This window comes from Myodes glareolus, chromosome 1, assembly GCF_982192425.1.
Source record: "Myodes glareolus chromosome 1, mMyoGla1.1, whole genome shotgun sequence".
NCBI classification, from domain to species: Eukaryota; Metazoa; Chordata; class Mammalia; order Rodentia; family Cricetidae; genus Myodes; species Myodes glareolus.
Genome location: NC_142026.1, coordinates 6,253,421 through 6,277,306, shown reverse-complemented (window position 1 = coordinate 6,277,306; position 23,886 = coordinate 6,253,421). Strand labels below are relative to the sequence as shown.

Sequence of the window (23,886 nt, the reverse complement as noted above, 5' to 3'; positions counted from 1 at the left end):
AAGCACACCACCACACACAGTAAACGAATATGTATTCTTAATCCGTTTTATTTTAGCGTGTGTGTGTGTGTGTGTGTGTGTGTGTGTGTGTGTGTGTGTGTGTAGGGGGGTGTCTATGGGTGTCAAGCTTAGATACAGTTGTATACCATATGCATACAGTGTCAGATGAGGCCAGAAGAGGGCATCAGATCCCCTGGAAATGGAGTTACCGACAGCTGTTAGACACCATGTTAGTGTTGGGACACGGAGAAGAGCAACCAGTGCTCATAACCACTGAGCCGTCTCTCCAACCTTCTTAACCCTATTTTATGTTAATATTCAGAGATAAATTTAAAAATCTCAGCCCACTGAGGTTGTAAGGCTTTGCTGTTGTTCTTGAAACAGTCTTACTCTTTAACCAAGCTGGGTTTTAGCTGTAGTAGCCGTCCTGCCTCACCTCAGCTTCCCAAACGCTAAGGCTGCAGGTTTGAGCCGTCATGCCGGGTTCTGCTGATTGATCTTATATCAACTCTTGAATTTTGATATTTAAATTTTAGGAAGACATTATGTCCTTATCATCTAAGTGAAGCACTGAGTACAAATCTTGCATGTGAATGACACCTGTCAAACACTGAAATCACTCATATGACCTCATTTGTGCACGTTCTTCCAGTTGGAAGACCCAACCTTAGCCAGCTAGGGAGTCTCGCTCTCGTCCTTCCAGTCCTGATTAGTTTTTATTAATTTAACACAAACTAGAGCCACCTCAAAAGAGGGGAGTTCAATTGAAAAACTGCCCCCATCAGACTGGCCTGTAAGCAAGTGGAGGGGCATTTTCTTGCTGAATGCTTGATGTGGGAGGGCCCAGACCACTGTGGGTAGTGCCACTCCCGGGCAGGTAGTTTTGGGTTGTGCAAGGAAGCAGGCTGAGCCAGTGTTAAGGAGCAAGCCAGTAAGCAGCACTCCTCTGGGGTCTCTGCTTCTGTTCCTTCTTCCAGCTTCCTGCCTTGAGTCCCAGATCAAACTTCACTCCATATGACATGGACACATGAGCCAAATAAATTTTTTCCTCCCCAAAATGATTGTTCTCAGTGTTTTCATCAGAAAGCAAAGTAGGGCAATTCTTATGTGGCTCTCCTGAACTGAGTAGTTCTGAGTCACTGTCAATGTCAGCCAGAGACGTGTGTATTAACATTCAGGCAACATGTCAGAGATTTGTTACCATGGTCCTGTCTGCTCCCAGGGAAATTCCTGCATGTCATCATTTTAACTGGGACAGTGAATGACAACTCAAAAACAAAACAACAACGACAAAACCAAGTCTGCTCCTCTCCCCACGCAAACCAGCAAGGCACATAGTAAGTCATGCGATTATGTAAGTGGTCAGATAATGACGGTGACCATGGCACCGTGGTTGCAGGTAGCTGTCACATCCCATACATAATGGCCAAGGCCAACGAAAGACACTTTGGTTTCCATGGCAAGATCTCACTTGGATATCTGTTTGCCATAGTGTTTTGCTGCATCATCATCATTATGTGAGGTTGACTGGGAATTGAACCGAAAGCCTCTCCGTGCTGGGTGTCTCTGTCACAGACTGGAAGAAGGAGCTGTGAAGGGGACACTGTATGGCCATCCATCAGGAGGACGCAACCTACTTGCTCCCCAGATGTACTGGCACTGGTTGTCCCTTGTCTTGCACTCCCCGTTGTAGCAGCGACCCTGAGAGAAAAAGCAGACATGTTGTCAGTCACAGGTCACAGGGCCATTTTCCCCAAAATTCTGAGGACAAGGTCCCTCTCTGGGTGAGTCACACAAGGTTCTCTTCATTCTGTTCTCAAGTATTTCCACAGTGGCCAATAAGGAGTGTAAGATACACCATATTAAAATTTAAGAGCTCAGGGTATACTTAATAGCACAGCTCTTTAAATGTAAAATAGTTATTGTAACTTAAATTTTTATGGGGAACAAAAATCTGTACCATTCTGCAAATGATACCCAAATGACTTTTAGCCTCTCTTATATGTGAATGGTTGGGGCTATAGTACTGGCTCTAGAAAAGTCTCATAGAAGATTGTCGTCTTTTTGCTAAATAGACAGGCTAAAATTATTTAAGGATGGTCACAACCCAGGAAATTAGAGCCCCAGTTTCTGCAGCCATTACATTTCTTTTTCTTTTCCTTCAATCTGGACAATTTGTCACTGATCAAACATATGTGATATTTGGACAAAATAAAGCTAATATAAAGCAGCACTCCACTGCAATTTACTTTAGCAAACTTCCCTCTAAAGTTACATTTATCAAAAAGGAGAAAGAAATAGCATTAATCCTTTTTAAATTACACTGAAATCTTACTTAAAGCCTACCATACCTGATTCTGATTGCAGGCATAGCCATCTTGTTTATGGAGATTTGGTGGGCACTGAAAGATATTATCATTTTAGTTGATGTAGAGCATATAAAATACTTTCAGAAAAATGTGTTTAATATAATAATGAGAAGGAAAGTAAATATACAATTAGGAACATTTAGAAAAGCACATAAAACTCCATTAATGGGTTATTTAATTTGATTATATCATTACTAAAATGAATAAAGTCCATGCAGTTAATCATTTTTACGTTTCTCTATTTACCAGGAGATGGGTCAGATAACAAATAGTGTTCACTTGTCAAGGAGTTACAAGCCGAAGGGGCGAAAATGGGCAGCGAAAGGATTGCATCGGCTTGCTGCACAGGAGTGGACACATAACGAACTAATTTGTAGGACCTTTTGTAGCTTCTTGTGAATGTCAAACCTGTGTGAAATGGTGACATGTGCCTACGGGACACAGTACAGAGACAGGAGAGCCAGTCTAGAACCACAGTGCAATCAATGGAAATGCTGCCCCGCTGTGGCAGCTCTGACCTCTCAAACCTGACTTGGACTAGAATGATCTAAGGGGAAGTAGGGGTATTTTGGTTTTGTTTTAGCCTATGTAAACTATCTATCACACCATTTTCAAGTGCACTTCATTTTCCCCAACAGGTATCCAGAGTAAGTGAAGTTACACTTTTATGGAAAGGCCGGTACCACCATGTTGAAAGAGTTGGGACAAGGATTCCAAACATAGTGAGACACACTGAGGTGCTCCTTGCTCCCCACTCTCTCAGAAAATGGCTTTTCAAGCTAACAGTGACTCCGGCCTCAATCCATAGCGTCCACCCTTCTTCATCTGTCTTTTTGTCTCTCACACACCATCCAGTATGACTGCAAATCTTCAAATTCACTTCAAAACATCAGCTCTTTTCTTCAACTTCCACCATTTAATCCCAGGTTAGGCTGCCACCATTAGAACCTGAATTGTAATCTCCAACCGATGCCTCCCTGCTTGCACCCGGTTCCCTGTACTGTTACCAGAGAGATCCCTTAAAACTTAGACACTAACATGTTGGTAGCCTGCTCAAAAGTTTTGAATAGCTCCCAAGTTCCACGTGATCTGCTCCTTCCATCCACACCCCATTATTTCCCTGACGCCATTCCCAACTATCTCAACAGTTGATGTGACTCTGTGCGCTAAGCCAGGCATGCTGCCAGCCTGCTGCCTGATTACTGCAGGGCTCACTCCATCTTCTCATTAGGGGTTTGGCTCAAATATCACCCTCCCCAAAAGCCTTCTCTAACCACGGTCTTTAAAGTGGCAGCGCCCTCCCAGGCTGGCATTCTCTGTTCCCCATTGCCTACATTTTCCTTCTCCACCACACCTGCCACCGACTGACAAACCATGCATTTCCACTGTTTGCTCACTTTTGTTCCCATAGCTACGTGGGCTCCATGCAGGCAGGATTTTCTGTTTGGTTTCCTGCTGCACAAAGCAACATTAGGATGTGGTGGGTGCTCAATTACTACTAGCTGACCAAGACAATGAATGGATCACCCATACTGGTAAAGTGGGGTTCTTTAATGTGGCACACACAGGGCTGTGCACTGAGCTTGCCACAGAAAGATGAAGGACTCATACAGTGTTCCTGGGGAGCAATGACACATTACAGGACACATTGTAATAAAATGGTAGTTTGATATCTTCCTAAAGGCTGGAGCCCCTTACGGTTTCATTCACCATAGCTTTTCACTCGGCCTGGTGCTGAGTATCTCAGGGATGCATTGATTGACATTAGAACAAACTTTACAAAAGCAGAGATCTCTGTGGCCTCTTCTATCTCTCTGAATTCTCTCAGAATACAATCATCATCTCATTAATCAGCTTTCATAAATTATTCACTTACCCTAAAACCAGTACAACCATTGTAAATAGAAATGGGAGGGGCATTCCTAGAATAGGCATGCCACTTTTATGATGTCTTGAAAGGGAAGGGAAGGGAAGGGAAGGGAAGGGAAGGGAAGGGAAGGGAAGGGAAGGGAAGGGAAGGGAAGGGAAGGGAAGGGAAGGGAAGGGAAGGGAAGGGAAGGAAAAAAGGAAGATTGCATTACTGTAAAAAAATAGTTCTCATTATAAACTGTCACAGCTACAAGTGAGCCGATTTCTAATCAATCTGTTTTTAGTTCGGGCTAAGAAAGGACAGTGTTAGACAGGTGTGGCAGGGCACAGTTGCTGTGGTGGTCTGAATGAGAAGGGCCCCATGGGTACATGTATTTGAATTCTTGGTCCCCACTGCTAAGTTTGGCTTTTATAGGTTGTGTTAGTCAAAGCACTGTCACCGTGATAGTAACTGAGACAGTCAGGAGGCGGCAATAGAATGCTCATGACCAGCCTGAACTGCAGAATAAGGCCTTACCTCGAACAAACACACAAACAAAAAAATCACTAAGGGCAGTGGCTCATCACTGAAATGCTTAACAGGGAACCCATTCTTCTCACATTATCTAAGGGTATTCAGAACATGAGCGAATCTGGATGCTTTCCTCCCGGAGTAAAGCTGGGTAATCTGAACACCACTGCACCCCTGGCCTACCTGGGATGCCATGCAGCAAGATTCACCTGAAGCGTTTCAACGGTGCTTATTTAAAATTGTGGAATGCCCCCACTGATTGCTAGTGCTTGCAGGGAGGGACCAATTCCACAGCTTTCAAATATCTTTGCTATGCCACTGTATTGCTTGCCAAGAATTTCTTTCAGTTGCTCAAGTATTGATTATTCTGTCATAAACTGTGCAGTGAAAAATAAAGAAAGGGTTCAACAAAGCTCTAAATGAGAAGCCACCATCAAATCCCTCCCTTCAGAGCTCAGGGAAATCAACAGAAGAGAAGTTAGGAGTGGGTTTTGTTTTATATTATTCTATTTTATTTTGTTATGTTTAAAAATAATGAAAAAGGAGTTCAGAGATACCAGTAAATGTGAATATAAAAATGAATTAAAAACATGACATCAAAAAGATAAGGGTATAATACAGTCATTGTTTCTCATGGTTCTCAGGGATGTAAAGATTCTATTTTCATAAAAACTCTGAATATCAACAAATTTAAAATTCTTTGTCCCTTACAAAACAGAAAAAAATATTATGGCTTTTATGTCCTTCTACTTTATCTGCCTACTTTGGGTTCATTCTGATGATCAGATTTTAAAATTAGTAATAAAATAGCACTCTATTCTAATGTGCTCCTCACTGAAAGATGAATTCAGCAGTACAGTCTTCACCACCAAAGAGAAAAGAGATAAAAAGAAAAACAATTGCATTTCTTGGACAATAAAATAGGTTGAACAAAGAGGCCCTATTTTATTCTACTTGTGTGTATATGTGTGTGTATAGTGTATGAGTACATGTGTATTGTGGTGTGTATGTGCGTGCGTGCACACACATGCTTACGTATGTACACACTGGGCTCCATGTGTGCCTGTGAAAATCAGAGGTTGATACTGGATATCTTCTTACCATACTTCACATCTATGTTTGGAGACTCACTTGACCTGGAACTCACCGCTACCTAGACCAGTTGCTCGCTATTCTGTGTCTGCCTCCCGTGCTGAGATTATAGACATGTGCCACTCCCTCTGGCTTTCATGAAGATGCTGGAGCTGCAAATCCATGCTCTCAGGCTTGCACAGGAAGCCCTTTACCAACTGAACCACTAGCCAGCCCCAACATCCTCATTTCAAAATTCTTATTTCCAGCAAACTCCGTGGCAATTCAGGAATTAAAGATTGAAATTGAATCCACACCCCTAAAAAGACTGAACATGACAGCCAAGGGCTATATTGCTGTTGTGAAAAACAATAGCATTCTATAAAACTAACAACAAAGTCAAATTCTATGTCAGGACAGTCAGACTTGGGAAAGACAGAATCCACAGTTCTTGTACTCTGTCATTGCACTATAAAAAAAAGTTACAAAGGAGTCTTCTAGCACATCTACATATGAGAGACAGATGTGCAAGAAGGGCACACATATAAAGAGTAAGGGCATATTTCCATGTGCTATATATAATTAACAGAGCCACGGGTAATAATATGAAGACCTTTCTAAAGGTTAACTATCATATTTTCTTTTTCTCTTCCCATGTTCCCTTTGAGCAAATAAAACTCAGTACAGTGTCAACTCTCTGCTCTTCCAGCACTGGAATGATTGACTGATAAGTTGCCAAATAATAATTAGACATTCTGAGCCAGAAAGTATAATGTGGTTAGAAAGCAAGCATTGCCCACCGCTTCGCCAGGCTGTGGAAGCGCCTGCCTCTGCAGGAAGTCACACTGGAGCCAACTGTGTCAGTAACCTGTTACTACAATCTGTACCAGGATCTATTAAAAGACACATTTGGTCCTTGTATTAAGGTATGATTATCTCTAGCTGGTCATTTTCATTTTTTATAGTATGAACTTTTGACATTAAATTGTTCTATATTCGTGGTGACCCCAGTGGAAGCCGCTGTATCTTACAGCGGGTAACTCCAGTCCTCGGACTTAACCTAGAGAGATAACCCTACTTGAGAGATAGTCCTACAAATGCACGGAGGTTTTCACTTCCATACTAACAAAACAATGAAAACATAGAAAATCTAATTGGTAACCTCTGGATAACAATCAAATGATATGTTAGCATCATGTGACAATAAAAGAACACGCTAGCACAGGAGAGCCTGCGGAAGACACATTAGAAAGAAAATAAAGGTCAAATGTAATCCCAGGTCCCTTCTGTGGCACACAGGCCCTGCTGGCCAGAACCACGATATTCTTTTTTTTAAAAATTGTTTTTATTGGGCTATATATTTTTCTCTGTTTCCCTCTCTTCCTCTCCCCTCCCCTTCTACTCTCTCCCATGGTTCCCATGCTCTCAGTTTACTCAGGAGATCATGTCTTTCTCTACTTCCCATGTAGATTAGATCAATGCATGTCTCTCTTAGGGTTCTCATTGTTGTCTAGGTTCTCTGGGATTGTGATTTGTAGGATGGATTTTCTTTGCTTTATATCTAAAAGCCACTTATGAGTGAGTACATATGATATTTGTCTTTCTGGGTTTGGGTTACCTTGCTCAATACAATGTTTTCTAGCTCCATTCGCCTGCCAATTTCAAGATGTCGTTATTTTTTTCCACTGTGTAGTACTCTATTGTGTAAATGTATCACAATTTCTTTATCCATTCTTCAGTCGAGGGGCATTTAGGTTGTTTTCAGTTTCTGACTATGACAAATAATGCTGCTATGAACATAGTTGAGCACATGTCCTTGTGGTATGATTGAGCATCCTTTGGGTATATTACCCAAAAGTGGTATTGCTGGGTCATGAGGTAGGTTGTTTCCTAATTTTCTGAGAAATTGCCATACTGATTTCCAAAGTGGTTGTACCAGTTTTCACTTCCACCAGTCATAGACGAGTGTTTCCTTTACCCCACATCCCCTCCAGCATAAGCTGTCATCAGTGTTTTTGATCTTGGTCATTCTGACAGGTGTAAATTGGACTCTTGAACTTGTTTTGATGTGCATTTCTCTATGGCTAAGGACGCTGAGCATTTTCATTGGTGTGCAATTCTCTTTCTTAGTAATGTCTTTGTGTGGTTTTGGTATCAGGTAATTGTAGCCTCAAGAAAAGATTTTGGCAATGTACCTTCAGTTTCTATTGTGTGGAATAATTTGAGGAGGTATTAGTTCTGTGAAAACCTTGTAGAATTCTGCATTGAAATCATCTGGTCCTGGGTTTCTTTTGGTTGGGAGACTTTTGATGACTGTTTGATGTGGGAATCCCCTTTGTATGCTGTGATTACCATTAATGAATAAAGAAAACTGCCATGGCCTGTTGATAGGGCAGAACTTAGACAGGCAGGGAAAACTAAACTGAATGCTGGGAGTAAAGAGGTGGAGTCAGAAATAAGCCATGTAACCCCACCAGAGAAAGAACTTTAGCCAGTAAGCCACAGCCACGTGGTGATACACAGATTAATGGAGATTGGTTAAATAAAGATGTAAGAGTTAGTCAATAAGAAGCTAGAGCTAATGGGCCAAGCAGTAACTTAAATAATATGGTTTCTGTGTGGTTATTTCAGGAACTAACCAGCAGCCTCCTTACAACAAATTGGTGCCAATGTGGCTAACTAAAATCCAATTAAAACCTGAAAAAGCTTGAAAAGGAATCCCAGACATAAAAAAACAGAGTTAAGCATGGTTTGGTAGCAGCATTTTCTTGGGTGGGCTCTGTTTCCTAGAAGCAAGCAGAGGCATGGCTCCTTTAAGAGAAGTTTTCCTGATTCAGTGGTAGCAGGAAAAAAAAAGCCATGCTGCTATGAAACAGCGGTTTTCTGAGCCATGCTGCCAGCAAGAACTGACTCTTTCAGGAAGCTGAGCATTTAAATGGGGTTTGTGGACAGCATGCTGCAAGTTACTTGGTGGCAGCATGGGCCAACTGGCTTTCAGAGCTGAGATGGTGATGATGGCTCCAACCTGGTCGTCTCAGGCAATATGCACAGACTTCCACCATGTTGGAGTGTGTGGATCAGGCAGGTAGGGCCATGTATACCCTAGTAATGCTGCAGCTTAATTTTTTAAGAGTGCTTAGCATTTTAAGAAGTGCTCCTGGACAGTAAAGAATTACAGATACACATTAGGACAGATTCAGATATAAAAGAACTCTGAAAGAGTCACAGTGTTGGATAAATGTACATAGGCTTGGGAGAAAGAAAAAATAATATAAACAGTTATAAAAAGAATTTTTTTTAAAAAAAAGGTAAAGTCTTTAAAGTGACAGAGTACAGACAGTCATAGATTAAAAGAAGTAAAAAAGAATAAGACACGTAAAGATAGAATATTTGAAGAGAATCTGGATTATGTATATTATTTTGTTTTCTTTGAATATTTTGACTGTGAAAGACCTGAGTATCCAACATATATACTTTAAAGGTATTTTGTCTTCAAAATTTGGGTCTAAGGATATGTTGCTCTGAAAAAGAGGTTCTTCTTTTGTTTCCACAGAGGATGAGAACCTGTGGATTGCTTCCAGACTGATGTGGTTTTCTGGACCAAGATCCCCTGAAAGGTTGCCATGAATACCCCCAAAAATTACTTCGCCCAACGAAAAGCAGAAGGCAGTCTGGAGAAGAATCATGCCCATATTCCCAAATATTCTTTATAAATGCTTCTTTACATTTAAAGGGAGATATGCTATAGAGATTTGCTTTGATATGGATCTTGGTTTATTGACACAAGTTTAAGGTCAATTTCATTATATGTATTCTGCTCTTGATTAAGGTATTGTGCTTGTCCAGCTCATTTAAAAATTTAATGTATAATTAAGAAATATAGGTCAATAAAAAGTCATCTATAATAGTCAAACTTGTAGTCATGTTAGTTAGGTTTTCTAGATGTACAGAGATGTATTTCAGATGCATAGACATTCTTTGAATCTTTTGAAGAGTACAGAATATGACATTTAAAGTGTTTTAAGAACTTAGAACTTTTCATGACATTGAGACACATCTGCTCCTGGCAGCACCAATTACTTCAAGAAGATGATGGGTACTGAAGAGGCTCCTTATGGCATTGGCTAGCCATTTAGGCAAAAAAAACCCTGCTCTTGCCTGGACTGCTTGGTGGTATGTTAGGTGAACTGGACTTGCAGGACCCACAGAGAAATGACTGCTAAACTTGCCTAAAGGTAAGACAATCCTTTGAAGTTCTTGCTTTATAAAAGAGTCTGCCAGACATTCTGCAGGTCACAAAAGAAAGTGACTGACAAACTGCCAATATAAGCAGAACTGACTTTGAAATTTTCTGCTTTGTGGAAAAGTCTGCTGGATACTATGGGCCTGTGGGCTGAAGATGGATGTCCTAATGTTACAGAAGAACCTTGGGGGGCTGGAGAGATGGCTCAGCGGTTTAGAGCACTAACTGCTCTTCCAGAGGACCCGGGTTCAATTCCCAGCACCCACATGGCAGCTCACAACTGTCTGAAAATCCAGTTCTGGGGGATCTGACACCTTCACACCAATGTACATAAAAGTTAAATAAACCATAAAAATATTAAAAAAAAAAGAACCTTGGGTGACTGTCCAGGCAGCATGATGTCTCTTTCAATTCTAGAGTTTTGGAAGTTGTTTACAATGTACTTCCTGTTTACTTAGGTAATATTATATCCTTCTGGTGTCTTTGATAGACTTGAAGAATTTATAGTTTTCTTTAGTTATGATAAAAGATAAAGTAGATATAAATATTATAACTGCAATTCTTGCTTGATAACCACTTTGTTACATGTAACTTTTCTGTGTTAAAGCTAAAACCTTTTTTTTATTTAAACAGAAAAGGGGAAGTGATGTGGGAGTCCCCTCTGTATACTGCGATTACCATTAATGAATAAAGAAAACTGCCATGTCCTGTTGATAGGGCAGAACTTAGATAGGCAGGGAAAACTAAACTGAATGCTCGGAGTAAGAAGGTAAAGTCAGAAATAAGTCATGTAGCCCTGCCGGAGACAGACACCAGAACTTTAGCTGGTAAGCCAGAGCCACATGGCGATACACAGATTAATGGAGATGGGTTAAATTAAGATGTAAGAGTTAGCCAATAATAAGCTAGAGCTAATGGGCCAAGCAATGATTTAAAGAATGTAGTTTTTGTGTAATTATTTCAGGTTACAGGTCTATTTAATTTGCTTATCTGGTCTTGATTTAATTTTAGTAAGTGATATTTATCCAGAAAATTGTCCATTTCCTTTAAGTTTTCCAATTCTGTGAACTACAAGTTTTTGAAGTATGACCTGATGATTTTCTGGACTTCCTCAGTGTCTTTTGTTATGTCCCCCATTCCATTTTGATTTTGTTAATTTGGATATTCTCTCTCTGCCTTTTGGTTAGTTTGGATAAAGGTTTGTCTATTTTGTTGATTTTCTTGAAGAAACAACTCTTTGTCTCATCGATTCTTTATATTGTTTTCTTTGTTTCTATTGTGTTGATTTCAGCTCTCAATTTGATTATTTCTTGCCATCTAGTATTTCTGGGTGAGTTTGCTTTCTTTCTGTTCTAGAGTTTACAAATGTTCTGTTAACTCACTAGTGTGGGATCTTTCCAGCATCTTTATGTAGGTATTTAGTGCTATGAACTTCCCTCCTAACACTGCTTTTACTGTGTCCCATAAATTTAGGTATGTCGTGTGATCATTTTTGCTGAATTTTAGGAAGTCTTTAATTTCTTTCTTTATTTCTTCCTTGATCAATTGGTGATTTGGGCAGCATTATTTAATTTCCATGTGTTTGTGGGACTTCTGAAATTGCTGCTGTTGAATTCTAATTTTAAGCCTTGGTGATCTGATAAGATACATGGGGTTATTCCAATTTTTTTATATATCTGTTGAGGTTTGCTTTGTTACCTAATATGGGTCAATTTTTTAGAAGGTTCCATGAGGTGCTGAGAAGAAGGTATATTCTTTTATGTTTGGATGTTTCCCTAGATGTCTGTTAAGTCCATTTGATTCATAACATCTGTAAGTTCCCTTATTTCTCTACTAATTTTCTGTCTGACAGGCCTGTCCAGTGGTGAGAATTGGGTGCTGAAGTTTCCCACTGTTAACGAGTGGGGTTTAATGTGTGATTTAAGCTTTAGTAGTGTTTCTTTTACATATGAGGGTGCCATTGTATTTGGGGTATAGATGTTCAGTACTGATGGATTTTTTTCCTGTGCCATATATGAAATGTCTTTCTTCATCTTTTTGATTGATTTTAGTTTGATGTCTATTTTGTTAGTTATTAGGATAGCTACACCAGCTTGTTTCTCAGGTCCATCTGATTGAAAAATTTTTTTCCAACCCTTTACTTTAAGGTGATGCTTGTCTTTGATGTTGAGGTATGTTTCTTGTATGCAACAGAAGAATGGATTCTGTTTTCATATCCAATCTGTTAGTCTGTGTCTTTTTATAGGTGAGTTGAGTCCATTTATATTAGGGGATATTAATGACCAGTGATTGCTAGTTCCTGTTATTTTAATTTTCATTGTTGGTGATGTTATTTTGTGTGTCTTTCCCTTCTTTGGGAATTGCCTCTGTGAGATCATCTATTGTCTGTGTTTTTGTGGATGTAGCTAACCTTCTTGGGTTGGAGTTTTCCTTCTAGAACTTTGTTTAGGGTTGGGTTTGTTGCTAGGTATTGGTTAATCTGCAGAACACTGAAATTCTTTGGAGACTTCTTCTACTGTCCTCAGGCTTTGTCTGCTTTTATCCACTTCCTGAAGAAGTTATGCCTCTGCAGTGACTGTCTGCACACTAATTCCTTCCACAGCGACTCCAGTACCATCTCCTCCAGGAGGGCTCATTTGATTGACCCAACACAATATCCTTCCACACTCTTCTTCACACAGCACCTTATTTTATACTTACACATTTACACACACACATATACGTAACTTACTAACCTCTCTACACAAAGCAAAACCCAAATTTCACTAGAGCAAGGACTAGACATTCATGTTCCCTTCCATGTTCTGGCATTTATAGCAGTACTTGGCAAGTAACTCCACAGATGTTCATTTGAATGGCAAATAAGGACGTAAAATAGCATGTTATCAATAAAAAGCACAAAAATTATACAATGAGGGATTCAAGAAGTCAGTATTAATTACAGTGCTATAATCATTTTAATGGGCCCAAATCGTGTCAAGCACAGAGGCTGAGAAGCAGGACTATGCATGGGGACACTGTCAGTGACAGTGAATTAGAAGCTCTGCTTGCTCTTGGTCTCTCATATCAGCTGCCTTCCAAAATTTGTTTTTTAAAAACATGTGTTCAAAATACTTGACAATAGCATGTAAGATGTGGAAGCCTAGAGGAAAAGGTTTATGAGTTGAGTATAAATCATCTAAAGATATATATGAAGGGGACATTTAGGGGAAATAAAGGGAGATGAAAATCCCCAAACACTATACCAAACTTCTTGAAGTAATAGGTGTAGAAAGTTAGAAATATCTAAAGAAGAAAGCTAAATAAAGAAACCAAAATGAGTTCACAAATGAAGTCTTTATCAAAGGAATTAAAATGTGTGTTACACAATAAAGGAGCTAAAAGTTTCCATACCTGGCCAGAGTCTCCAGTGCAGTATTCAGTGATATCACAGCTGTTTACGGCATCCCGACATTCATACCCTCGTGACTGAAACTAAAAATCAAAACCCAACATTAGGAGCTGGTGTTAAATGACTTTCCAAAAGGCTGCATTCTTAAAACCACCAACAGTTCTACGCTTCATCACAATCATCACCCACCTGCCTCACAGCTTAGTAAAATCATTGCAGGTTAGAAAAGAGGCTCAGATCGGGCAGTGGTGGCACACACCTTTAATCCCAGCACTTGGGAGGCAGAGACAGCTGGATCTCTGTGAGTTCAAGGCCAGCCTAGTCTTCAGAGCAAGTTCCAGGACAGGCTCCAAAGCCACAGAGAAACCCTGTCTCGAAATACAAAACAAACAAAAAAAGAAGAAAGAAGTGCGGCTTAGATGCTTCTCCTACACTGAAGAGCATCAAAGCACTGTGTAAAGACTGGAAACCCACTATCTCCACGTGTTAAGAAAACAGTGCAATGAAAATTATATAGAGAAGAAACACTGGTTTAGCTTAACATGAAGGAACAATATACCATCATTAAATATTTAAGATTTTCCTGAAGGACTGATATGTATACCAAACCATCACTAATCTGTCCATTAGCTTGAGTATTAATCTTGCTTTAGATAAATACGCATAACAAAATTACAATGAATCCAAATAAATCACCTTCAGTGGCGTCCATGACTGCCTATGATAAACAGAACATTTTGTTTGTCTGGCAAAGGATGGGCAAATATAAAGTCTTAATTAGCCTCAAGCAATATATTATTTGGTAGGTAATGTGAAGCAGCCACAAACTAAGCTGAAATCTTCTATAATATCATGATGTGAAACCTCCCTTGGTATTGAAAAAAATGTAATAAAATCTCATAATTTTTATACTTATCAGAAATGTCATGGATCTGTCATCTGAGAAAAAGGAGTATTAAAATGATTTTTCAAAAGTAACTAGCAGTCAGTGTAGGTGAAAGACTCTGTACACACACACACACATGCACGCTTGCAGACATAGGTAAATACTTCCTCATCTGGTTTTCTTGACTTTACATAGAATTCAAGACATTGAATGGGTGTTGTAAGTACTCGTGTTTATACTGTGGGACTAGAACAAAATAGGGCAGTTTCAAAGAATGAAAGGCAGAAGTAGATTCTATTATTTAAAAGACCAACTGAGTTGTTCCCTTCTGTCTGACAATTTAATCTGTTCATCTGGGCTACTAGAGCAACTTATTTAGTTTGGAGGATGTACTAATACACCCTCTAGAGAAAACCTGGGAGGGTAGGGCTGTGCAGTGTGACTCACAGTTGAAACGCTATGAGCCTCAGAAGTTGGGTAGAATTACTGATTCTACAGCATCACTGGACTAACATGCATAAATTTGTATCAAGTCACTCAAAACCTCAGCAGACCTCTTGAGATGGTTGGGTAAATTGTCAATGAATGGGAAGAAAGATGAAACTTCCAGGGGACTCACAAGACACGAGGTGCCATTGCAGCAGGGGCCGTCACTGCAGTGGGCTCCATTGGAGAGCGAGCATTTCTTACAGCAAACTCCGTAGCATTCCTAGAGAAAACACTTCTCTGAGTAAATCAGGACAGTGCCTCTGCCCCTCCAGCACCCCCTCCATGTGTAGTTTATGCATCAGATACAAGACTTCTACAGACAGTACACTAATATTTAAAAGGAGTAAATCACGTTAAATGATGACAGAGCCCAGCCACAGGCCTCCACTGACTGACCTCCCACAAGTATGATGACTCCTTAGCAGACCCAGGCCCCAACACACACACCTCTGTAACTCTACCATGGTCTTAAGGCCCAGGTTTAGCTTTATGAAGGAAGAAAACCCACACAGCATGGGAAAATGTTGATGATTCTGTAGAAGGTGCCTGAGATGAATATGAGCCCTGAAGTAACTTTTTAAAGGTCAGGAATTTGATTAGAACAATCCATTAGGGTTTTCAGACAAGGCCGTACAACAACATAACTAATTCTTACGTGTCTGAGCTAGGATGAAGCATTGATCAAAGTGGGCGGGGGAAAAGGAAAGGAGAAGGCAAGGACCTCATGATGAATGACGGCTGCTCACTACTGCTCCTGTGGACTCAGGACAGCCCGCACTGAGAGTAGAGCTGGTCTCTTATACCTACCACGTGGAAACCACAGTCACATTCCTCCCCGGCCTCTACGTATCCATTCCCACATTCTGTGGGCTCAAACAGCTGAAAGAGATCGGAGAATACAAAGAGATAGATTTGAAGTTATCACAGAAAATCCCCACATCAACCTGGCCACAGATACAGCCATGTCACCCGTTGTCGTATGATTCCTCTACGATTTATTATGATTCTATATTTCCTTTTACTTATGTGTATGTGTGGAGTGACGTAAGTGTATGCATACAAGCACCTGGGTAGCCACATAGTCCAACAAAGAGCTCTGGGTCCCCTGGAGCTGGAGTTACAAAAGGGTTGTGAGCTGTGTAGCATCGAGCAGAGACCCAGACTCCAGGCCGCTGAAAGAGCAGCACGCTCTCTTACCTGCTGAGCCATCCTTCGAGCCCCCGGATTTATTCCTATGGCATCTTATATATTGTGTCTGTGTGGGAAATACTATTCGCTTATTAGTAACACTCTTAAAAACATGTTAGAAAGGGGGGATCTCTAGGGATCTTCAGCGTTAGAGTGACTGCTGACAGAGATAAGCCATCAAGAGAAATGCATCACTTTTCATGGTTTCTAATGGGGCGAAAATGGATTACTAATAAGACTCATAGATATCTAATTTGCTGACTTGACTGAAGACAGCTGAGAAGACATCAAAACTGTCAGAAAGACAAATATGTTTAGTAAAAGCCAAATGTGAGAATCACAATCAAGGAGATGCCAATAAGCCTAGAACAATATTGCCAGAGATTCAAATCCATCACAGTCTTTGGAGAGCAATCCGCATTGTCTGGCACAAAGTGCCACCATTGCATTTCATGAATTACCTATGAGCAGAAAGAAAATAAATCCAATAACTTGGGGATATCATTCAATTAACTACATGCAAATCCATCTCTTAATACCCAATTTAGTTTAATAAAGAAAAAATTAAGTTAATGTATAGACATGAGAATGAATACACAGAACTCTCTCAGTCATTGCTGCAGTCATAACAGAGGCAAGTTTCTAGAACATTCTCCCCTAGTGATGCCATGAACATGTTTCTGGATAAAAATATAGCAGAGCAACTGTTAGGGAAGTTAACCAACTTATGACAAATGTGTCTATTTCCTATTGGCACAGAATTTCTCTGGGTCTGAGCACCACTTGTGGGTGTGTATTGTGGGGATCTGGAACCGCACAGCCCAACACAAATGTTCAAAGCCATGAACAGGAGAGAAAGAGCCTGTCCCTAGCAGCCAGACACACTGTGGACATCAGTTACCTTCCACTGAGCTACCCAAGAAAGACCTGGCTCTACTAGTTCCAGCAAGGAACTGCTATACAAAGCAAGGAAACATTCCTACCACGCTGGATGGAGTCAATAGTACTGATCTCAGTGCTACTTAGATTTGCAGGCAGGAGGAAACAAGAAGGGTTGCAACAGCTAGAAAATAACCAACACTTGGCTCCAGGCTTCCCAGCCTTTCCTTCTTGGGTTCTCTCCCTTTCCTGAGATAGGTCACCGTCTCAAACCAGATGGAAATCACAGCAATTGGGAAGACTCCTAAAGCATGGAAAATATGCATATAAACTGAACAGACCACGCAGCACACGCCGACGCAGATACCCACCGGCTAGGAACGCCAGGGAGAAAAGTAGCTGTCGGACACATGCATATAACCTTGCCCACTGGAATCCACAGCCTTCTTTTCTTAATCATTGTAACTTGTAGTTTAAAAAGAGAAAGTATCCTTCTGAAATTGAATATGTAAACAGGGTTATTTTTTGATAATTGTCTTCCTGCGCACAGGTAACCTGAGAAATGCAAGGATGAATCTGTGTGTATATCCTCACCTCCCCAGGCAAGCGAATCTTGTTTCCTCAAGCAGCGTGCTTACAATTAGCTGGCAGCTGCACGGCAAGGTAACACTAACCATGCACTGTGTGACTCAAAACTGCCAGCGGTTCGTATTAGTTCTTCATTACAGATCCCACTCATTTCAAATGCCTTGAAGTCTTCTGGTTTCTGTGCCTGGCGGTCACTGCCAGCAAAGGCCACTGGGCTATTTTATTAGTGCAAAGTAACTTTAAAAGTCTCAATTCTTTTTCCGGAATTTACAGAGCTTTTCTTTCCCTGAGATTTTACAGGGATGTCTGATCCCAGGCTTCCATTCCCTGACCCCAGCTGTACCGCTCAGCTGTGGGTATGGAATTAATTAGTCTATCCGTTGTTTGTCTTCGTCACCATTTTTTTTTAAAGAAAAGGTCGACATGATATTGCCACTCTTTACATTTGGAGAATATCGAACACTTTCCATGCAAATGAGCTGTCTGGCTCATGAGGTATATTCTAAAGACAATACTGTCTTTTCAACTGCAGGCCTGCTTTATTTCCAGGCATGCTCCTATAAAAAACACAGGGTTTTATGCAAAAGCTTTAGCCTGTCAGTTTGAGAATTGGTCTTTGCTGGACTTTAGCAAAGTATGATGGCTAGCCATGTTTAACGTCAAATATCTTACAAACAAACAATTTCATGCTTCCACAGCAAGACATAAATATTTACATCATGAGGACTGAACAGAGAGTTTCAAAATTAAGGAGATTTGCTGTCAGACGTGTTTCCTGAAAACTCCTAAAAACCTCTTCTGGAAACGTGTATGTTTTTCTTTTAATTTATGGCTAAAGAGTTGCAATATTGTTTATACATACACCTATGAAATGTCAGTGACAGCTTGTGTTCCCAAGGGAAGGGGACTATGTAACAGGAATACTTACGGTGTTTACGGAACCTGTAAATGTTAGACCAAGATCATTTGGGTGGGACTGGGGGAGGGGGCTTGGCTGACATCAATAATGCTTCCTTCCTGGATCAGATTCCTCTAGAAAGTGGAGGAGTTGGGGTTGAAGGGCAGACAGACGAGGCTCTCAGGAGGAGAGAGAAAATAAGACTCCAGGCAGAATGTCGGGGTTAAACGAGATTGCAGGCAGAGAAGGGGCTCAAGTAAGAAAGGGCTTTTCATTCCCATTCCCCATCTCTCAGCAGAAAGGTGAAAGCACTAACATAAAAATTTTGGGAAGTTTTTGCATTTGGGGGGACTTAGGGGTCTGCAAGCAAACACTGAACACTGATGCCCCGTGTGATCTTTCACTCTGTCTTCAGCATGCAGAGGCTTTCTATAACTGAACATCTTTCCATGGTGGTTATAGCAGTTGCTACCTTAATTCTAGCATCTGGAAGGCTGAGAAAGGAAGACAGCTTGTAAAGATATATTAAGCCATGTGACAAGAGACCCGTTTTCTGAGAGAAATCAGTGATGTTTGGCACATTCTTACTGCTAAGCATTGGAAAAAATAACTTCACTTCCTAAATGACTGACCTTTGTTGGCCTGTTGAAAAGGCAGGCCCCGCCTCCCCTCTGTAAGAAGTCTCGGTACTCTGAGATGCTGCACTTGGAGAACTTCCGAGAGTGGGACACCCTTAAGAAGCAAAGAATCAAGTGTGTCAACAATTTCAGAAAAGCAATCATAAGAGAAGAAAATGAAAAGCCACTGAATGTTCATTCTGGGTGTAGACGAATCTATCCAAATATTGACGTGTGGACCCAAGTGCCTACATATATGAGGTAGCGTATGCAAAAGAAAGAAAATGAAAGACCTTCACAGAATTAGGGGCTTGGTTACTCCCCATCCACCAACCCTCGTAAAATCTCTGTCTTGAAACACAACTTGAAAGGGCTGCTATAAACCTTACATCGAAGCCAGGTTTTAAAGTCTGATTATTTTTATGTACTATGTCTCAATAAAGGGAATCTTTTTCTTCTACTCTGTTCTGAATAAAAGGGGTTCATCAGCCTACTAGACCTTGTTTGTTGGAAGAGTGAGTCAGGAGGGTCGATTTATTAAAGACAATGTTACTCAGGTTTCAATAATTCAAATTTTAAGTAAATGAATAAACCCTGAAGAACTTGCTGGATCATACATGCATACGCCATCAGTGTGTGTGCCCACAGCAAAAAGGAATTAAGGCATGTTCCCATGAGCAATGGCTCTTTATTCTTCATTTCAAATACAATTATTGAGCAATATTCATGATTTACCATGAATAAAAAATGAACCTCTCTCTGATTTATTCAATCAAATTAAGACCCCTATGTCAGTACACAGGGGAATAGCATACACACATCAAGGTTAAGCTAAATCATACACGATGGCTCCTTGGGAACGTCTGCAATAGTGCCTGATGTGAGAGGCCATCCTAGAATATAATACAATAGTTTATGTATTCTGATATGAGGGTACATATAGGATTAAAACTCACCTCTATTGACAGTGATGTCTTATAAGAAGTATATCAAATATATATCAAATACATTAACTTTAAATAGTTTTCTTTTTCTTTTGAGTAGTCAATCCAAAACTCATTTAGAAATCGACAGTTTAAAAGACAGTAATATTGCCATACAAAACCAATATTATAAATTGTACTGTCCTCTATGGTAGCTATTAAATCTGTATCAGCATACAGGACTCGACTATGTGGCACAGTAATGTGGCTGGGGAAGGCAAGAATTTCAAGACTAGACTGCACTTGTAGGAATACGTTTTGAAGTCACGGGGATAATAGCTAACTGTATCAACCTTCTCCTATCCAGAGTCTGGTATAGAAGAAGGAAGGGGCCCTGCAGAAGGAGGTGGCACCTTTGGTAGCCAGTGCAGAACAAAGGTAGGACTACAAATTGCCCGCATGCAGGTGCTCAGCCTGAACAAAGAGAGTAAAAGACACCTCTCCTCCTCCAGCTCCAGAGGCCTAGTGTCAGCCTGCACAGTGCAGGTGTCTCTTGGAAACAGCAGTGGCTCCAGGGCTCAGCACACTGATGCTAGGGAACAGCTGGTCCAGTTACATAAGTGCCCACCAAGGAAGACAGGTGGATTGATGTGGATTGTCCACCACTTGACAACTCTCTTGTTTAACCATGGAACTCTGAATTAAAAAAGATCTGTTGACTCTATAAACAATATAGTACAAATTTATTACCATAAACATACATTTATAAGTTCCCAAAAATGTAAAAGGATGACTGAATTGATTCTCACTGACTGCTTCTGATAGACCCTCTGCTTTTATTCTGTTTATTAAAAGATTAATGCCTCCCCTAAATGCAGAAGTGTTTAGTCATGTGACTCCTGTCAGGGCTAATAAATAGAAGTAGCCAATACATTTTACTTTTCTCCCCAACCTTAAATTAAAAATTAAAATATAAAGTGAATTAGCACTGTCAGTTTTAAAATATCAGACAATTAATTATTGAATTTATACTAAGTGCTTAGTCTAAAAGACCAGTATTTGAGAGACTGTGTCTCTAATTATTATATATGCAGCAATTTTTGCAACAGGCATACATCAAATGCAAGAGTAATGCAGACTCACCCTGTTTCCTCCATGATGCAGCCGCCCCAGGATTCTATGCATTCACATTCTAGTCCAGTGAATAATGGAGCAACAAAGGGAGGGAGGAAAACAAAGACACAGCTTCAGTTTGCTCCAGCTCCTGCAAAAACTCCTCAGTGCCACTCTACAGCACAGCGGTGCAGTGCAAAGGCTCCTTTTTTCTCTAAATCAATGGCTCCTTATGCCTGCAGTATAGGTTGCTTCCTAAGAAAAAACTTGGGCCTCTCTTTGGTTTTTGTAACTCAGACATGCCAATTAGAGTCATAAAACCCAATGTTTAGTTAGAAGTATGATGGGCTAGAAACAAAAGGCTGAATTCTAATCTACCGCTAGGGAATAGGGAAGCCACTCAGCTCTTTTTTGGGGAGGGGGAATGTCTGCTTCTAAAATGAAAGCAGTGTCTCTCTGCCTGTCTCCCAGAGTGGTTCTAGGGTCGACACAGATGGCATCCCTCGGTGATCTGAAAGAATACAGTACAATGTCACCAAAGTCCTTCAGACACAGAGCAGTTAAAGAAAGGAATTCAATTTGCTGGAGTCACTGCCAGAATCAGTCAGAGACTTGGAGAGCAATCTCATCCTGTGCTACTACACCATCCAATCCATTAACACCTCTCAGGTGACCCCAGTACTGGCCTCCAGGATTTTCAATTAAGTTATTAAACCTGGTGATTCTCCTTACTGATTCTGTGCTATCTGGACCAGGTTCTAAAACTTTAATGTGGTGTAACCACTGCCATGAGAAAGCAAATGCTCTGAGCAAGATATTAGTAAAGAAAGCTTATAAAGATTTGCAAAATGTTGCAGGTGTTGTTACGACTGTGTGCTTGGTCATTAACGTACTTACTCATAAAGGGAATCAAGCCTGTGGACACAAGACGCTGTTCCATTTCCCCAGAGTGCTATATATTAATCACACAGAGGACAGCAAGCAAGATAATGCATTTTTCTTTTCTTCTCTGGGAAAGTCTTGGTGGGCAAAGAGATTTTTACTACTGGCTCTCATGATTATAGTAAGAAGATGAGGGCTTCAGCTTATTTTCTCGTTAAATGAACAATGGGTGAACATGCTTCTCTCTTTCTCCACAAGGTCCTATTGGGATGTTTTGCCTTCTAACCACAAAATTTTTCAAAATTATATTTGACTACTGTGCTAACACAAAGGGGACTATAATTCGGGTAGGACTTTATCCTGCTTTTAAAAGAAATGAGGTATGGACTTTAGCCTAATTTTAAAAAGAAATAAGATATTTCCACAAGCTTCTAAGTCTCTGATGGCCCTTACTACTTGGTCCACTGGAAAAGTTGGTTCTTTCCTTCCTTTTCTCATCTGATCAACAAAAATGTTGACCAAATGAAGTGACATCAATGGCCACTTGTTTTACTTTGGTGCTGCATGGGTGAGAGGCCATGGATGAACTCCCTCTTGGACTTACTCTGAACCAGACAACTAGTCTGTCCCTCTCCACCCATCCCAACCTTAAAAGGCCAGTGGCAGGCTTTTCCAGGAAGGGGGAGCAAGGGGCTCACCTTTCTGGATGTAACTATGTAGGGAAGGGTTGTGAGCACTTAAATATAAGACCCTTGTCCGTGCTAGACCTCAGCTCCTTCCCAGCCCACTGTATCTTTGATAAACTTTCCAGGGAGCTGTTGCTGGCATGTCGTATCTATGGTTAGGCTCAGAGAAGCGTATCCATCAACCACCACCCCACTTTATCTCAACAGTCTCATAAGAAAGAACTGACCAAGTATGAGCTTATGGATTCTGAAAAAAAAATATCTCCCACCTAAATAGTCTAATAATTATCTCAAGACATTAAAGACTTTTTTTTAAGGAATGACATAACACTATAATTAAACTACAGTGACTTAGGGCATAGAACATTTTCAATGACTGGACATGCATTACACAGACAGAATTATACATAAACTTGAGTAAGAAAGTCAGTGTACATACTTGGCTTTCTACTAGAAGGTTCCCACTGGATTCCAAGGTTTTGAGCCAGGCTCTGAGATAATACTTGCGCCACTGCCATTGGAAGACCATACTGGTTTTCCGGGTTGAAAGTGTATGGGAAACATTTGAGAGAGTGCACAGACACAGTTATTATTCCTTAGCAATTGTCACTGTCATTCCAAGTCCTAAGCAGAGCTTCACAACATCTACAGATGGCATATGACTCTAATCATTTCCCCCTGGAGACGGTGCCACTAGAAGCATTGAGTACAGGAAGTTTTTCCATGGAAACAGGAAATACAAGTCACCAAGGCTGGACTCCAACTCAGTATGAACTAAGAATAAACTCAATGCAAATACGACAAGCAAGGCCTCCTACTACCAAACGGGACTACCTGTAAAACAGACTCCAGTGCTGATCAGGATTTTGACATAGTTGGCTAGGCTTTAGGGTGCTTCTTCCAATTAAGAATTTTCATAATAAACATACTCAAACAATAATTCTATGAAAACATTTGTTACAATTTATACCAAACTTAGGCAGAAAACATAAAAATGAAAATTTGTATAGAGAGATAAATTTTAATCTGCAAACTTTTGATTTAAAGGAATTAATTTTAATATATGCAGGAAAGCACTAAAAATTAAAAAACATCATAGGAAAAAGATTGATAGGTTTATAAAAACTGAACGTCTCAGCTTTACAGGCCCCCCAAAAAAATCTCTGAGCCTATTTTCAGGTAATTTTTACACTTTGCAAAACTACCATGATGATATCCAAAGCTATCATTGTAAAGTTAAAGGAGGGCTTTGGGCTCTGTTTACTGATCTGTCGTTCAGGTTG

At 40.4% G+C, this 23,886-nt stretch overlaps 1 protein-coding gene across 3 annotated transcripts in view; it reads right to left on the bottom strand.

Moving 5' to 3' along the window:
- The window catches only part of Adam23 (ADAM metallopeptidase domain 23), a 159,811-nt gene that overhangs the window by 29,019 nt on the left and 106,906 nt on the right, over positions 1 to 23,886 (bottom strand). For all 3 annotated transcript variants that reach the window (XM_085699157.2, XM_048459345.3, XM_085699154.2), the window contains exons 13-20: positions 23,043 to 23,133; positions 21,066 to 21,114; positions 19,015 to 19,114; positions 15,637 to 15,708; positions 14,960 to 15,049; positions 13,457 to 13,537; positions 2,352 to 2,402; positions 1,638 to 1,701 (exon numbers count right to left, since the gene is read on the bottom strand). In XM_085699157.2, coding sequence (XP_085555283.2) covers positions 1,638 to 1,701; positions 2,352 to 2,402; positions 13,457 to 13,537; positions 14,960 to 15,049; positions 15,637 to 15,708; positions 19,015 to 19,114; positions 21,066 to 21,114; positions 23,043 to 23,133 — 598 coding nt within the window. The remainder of the gene's footprint in view (positions 1 to 1,637; positions 1,702 to 2,351; positions 2,403 to 13,456; positions 13,538 to 14,959; positions 15,050 to 15,636; positions 15,709 to 19,014; positions 19,115 to 21,065; positions 21,115 to 23,042; positions 23,134 to 23,886) is intronic.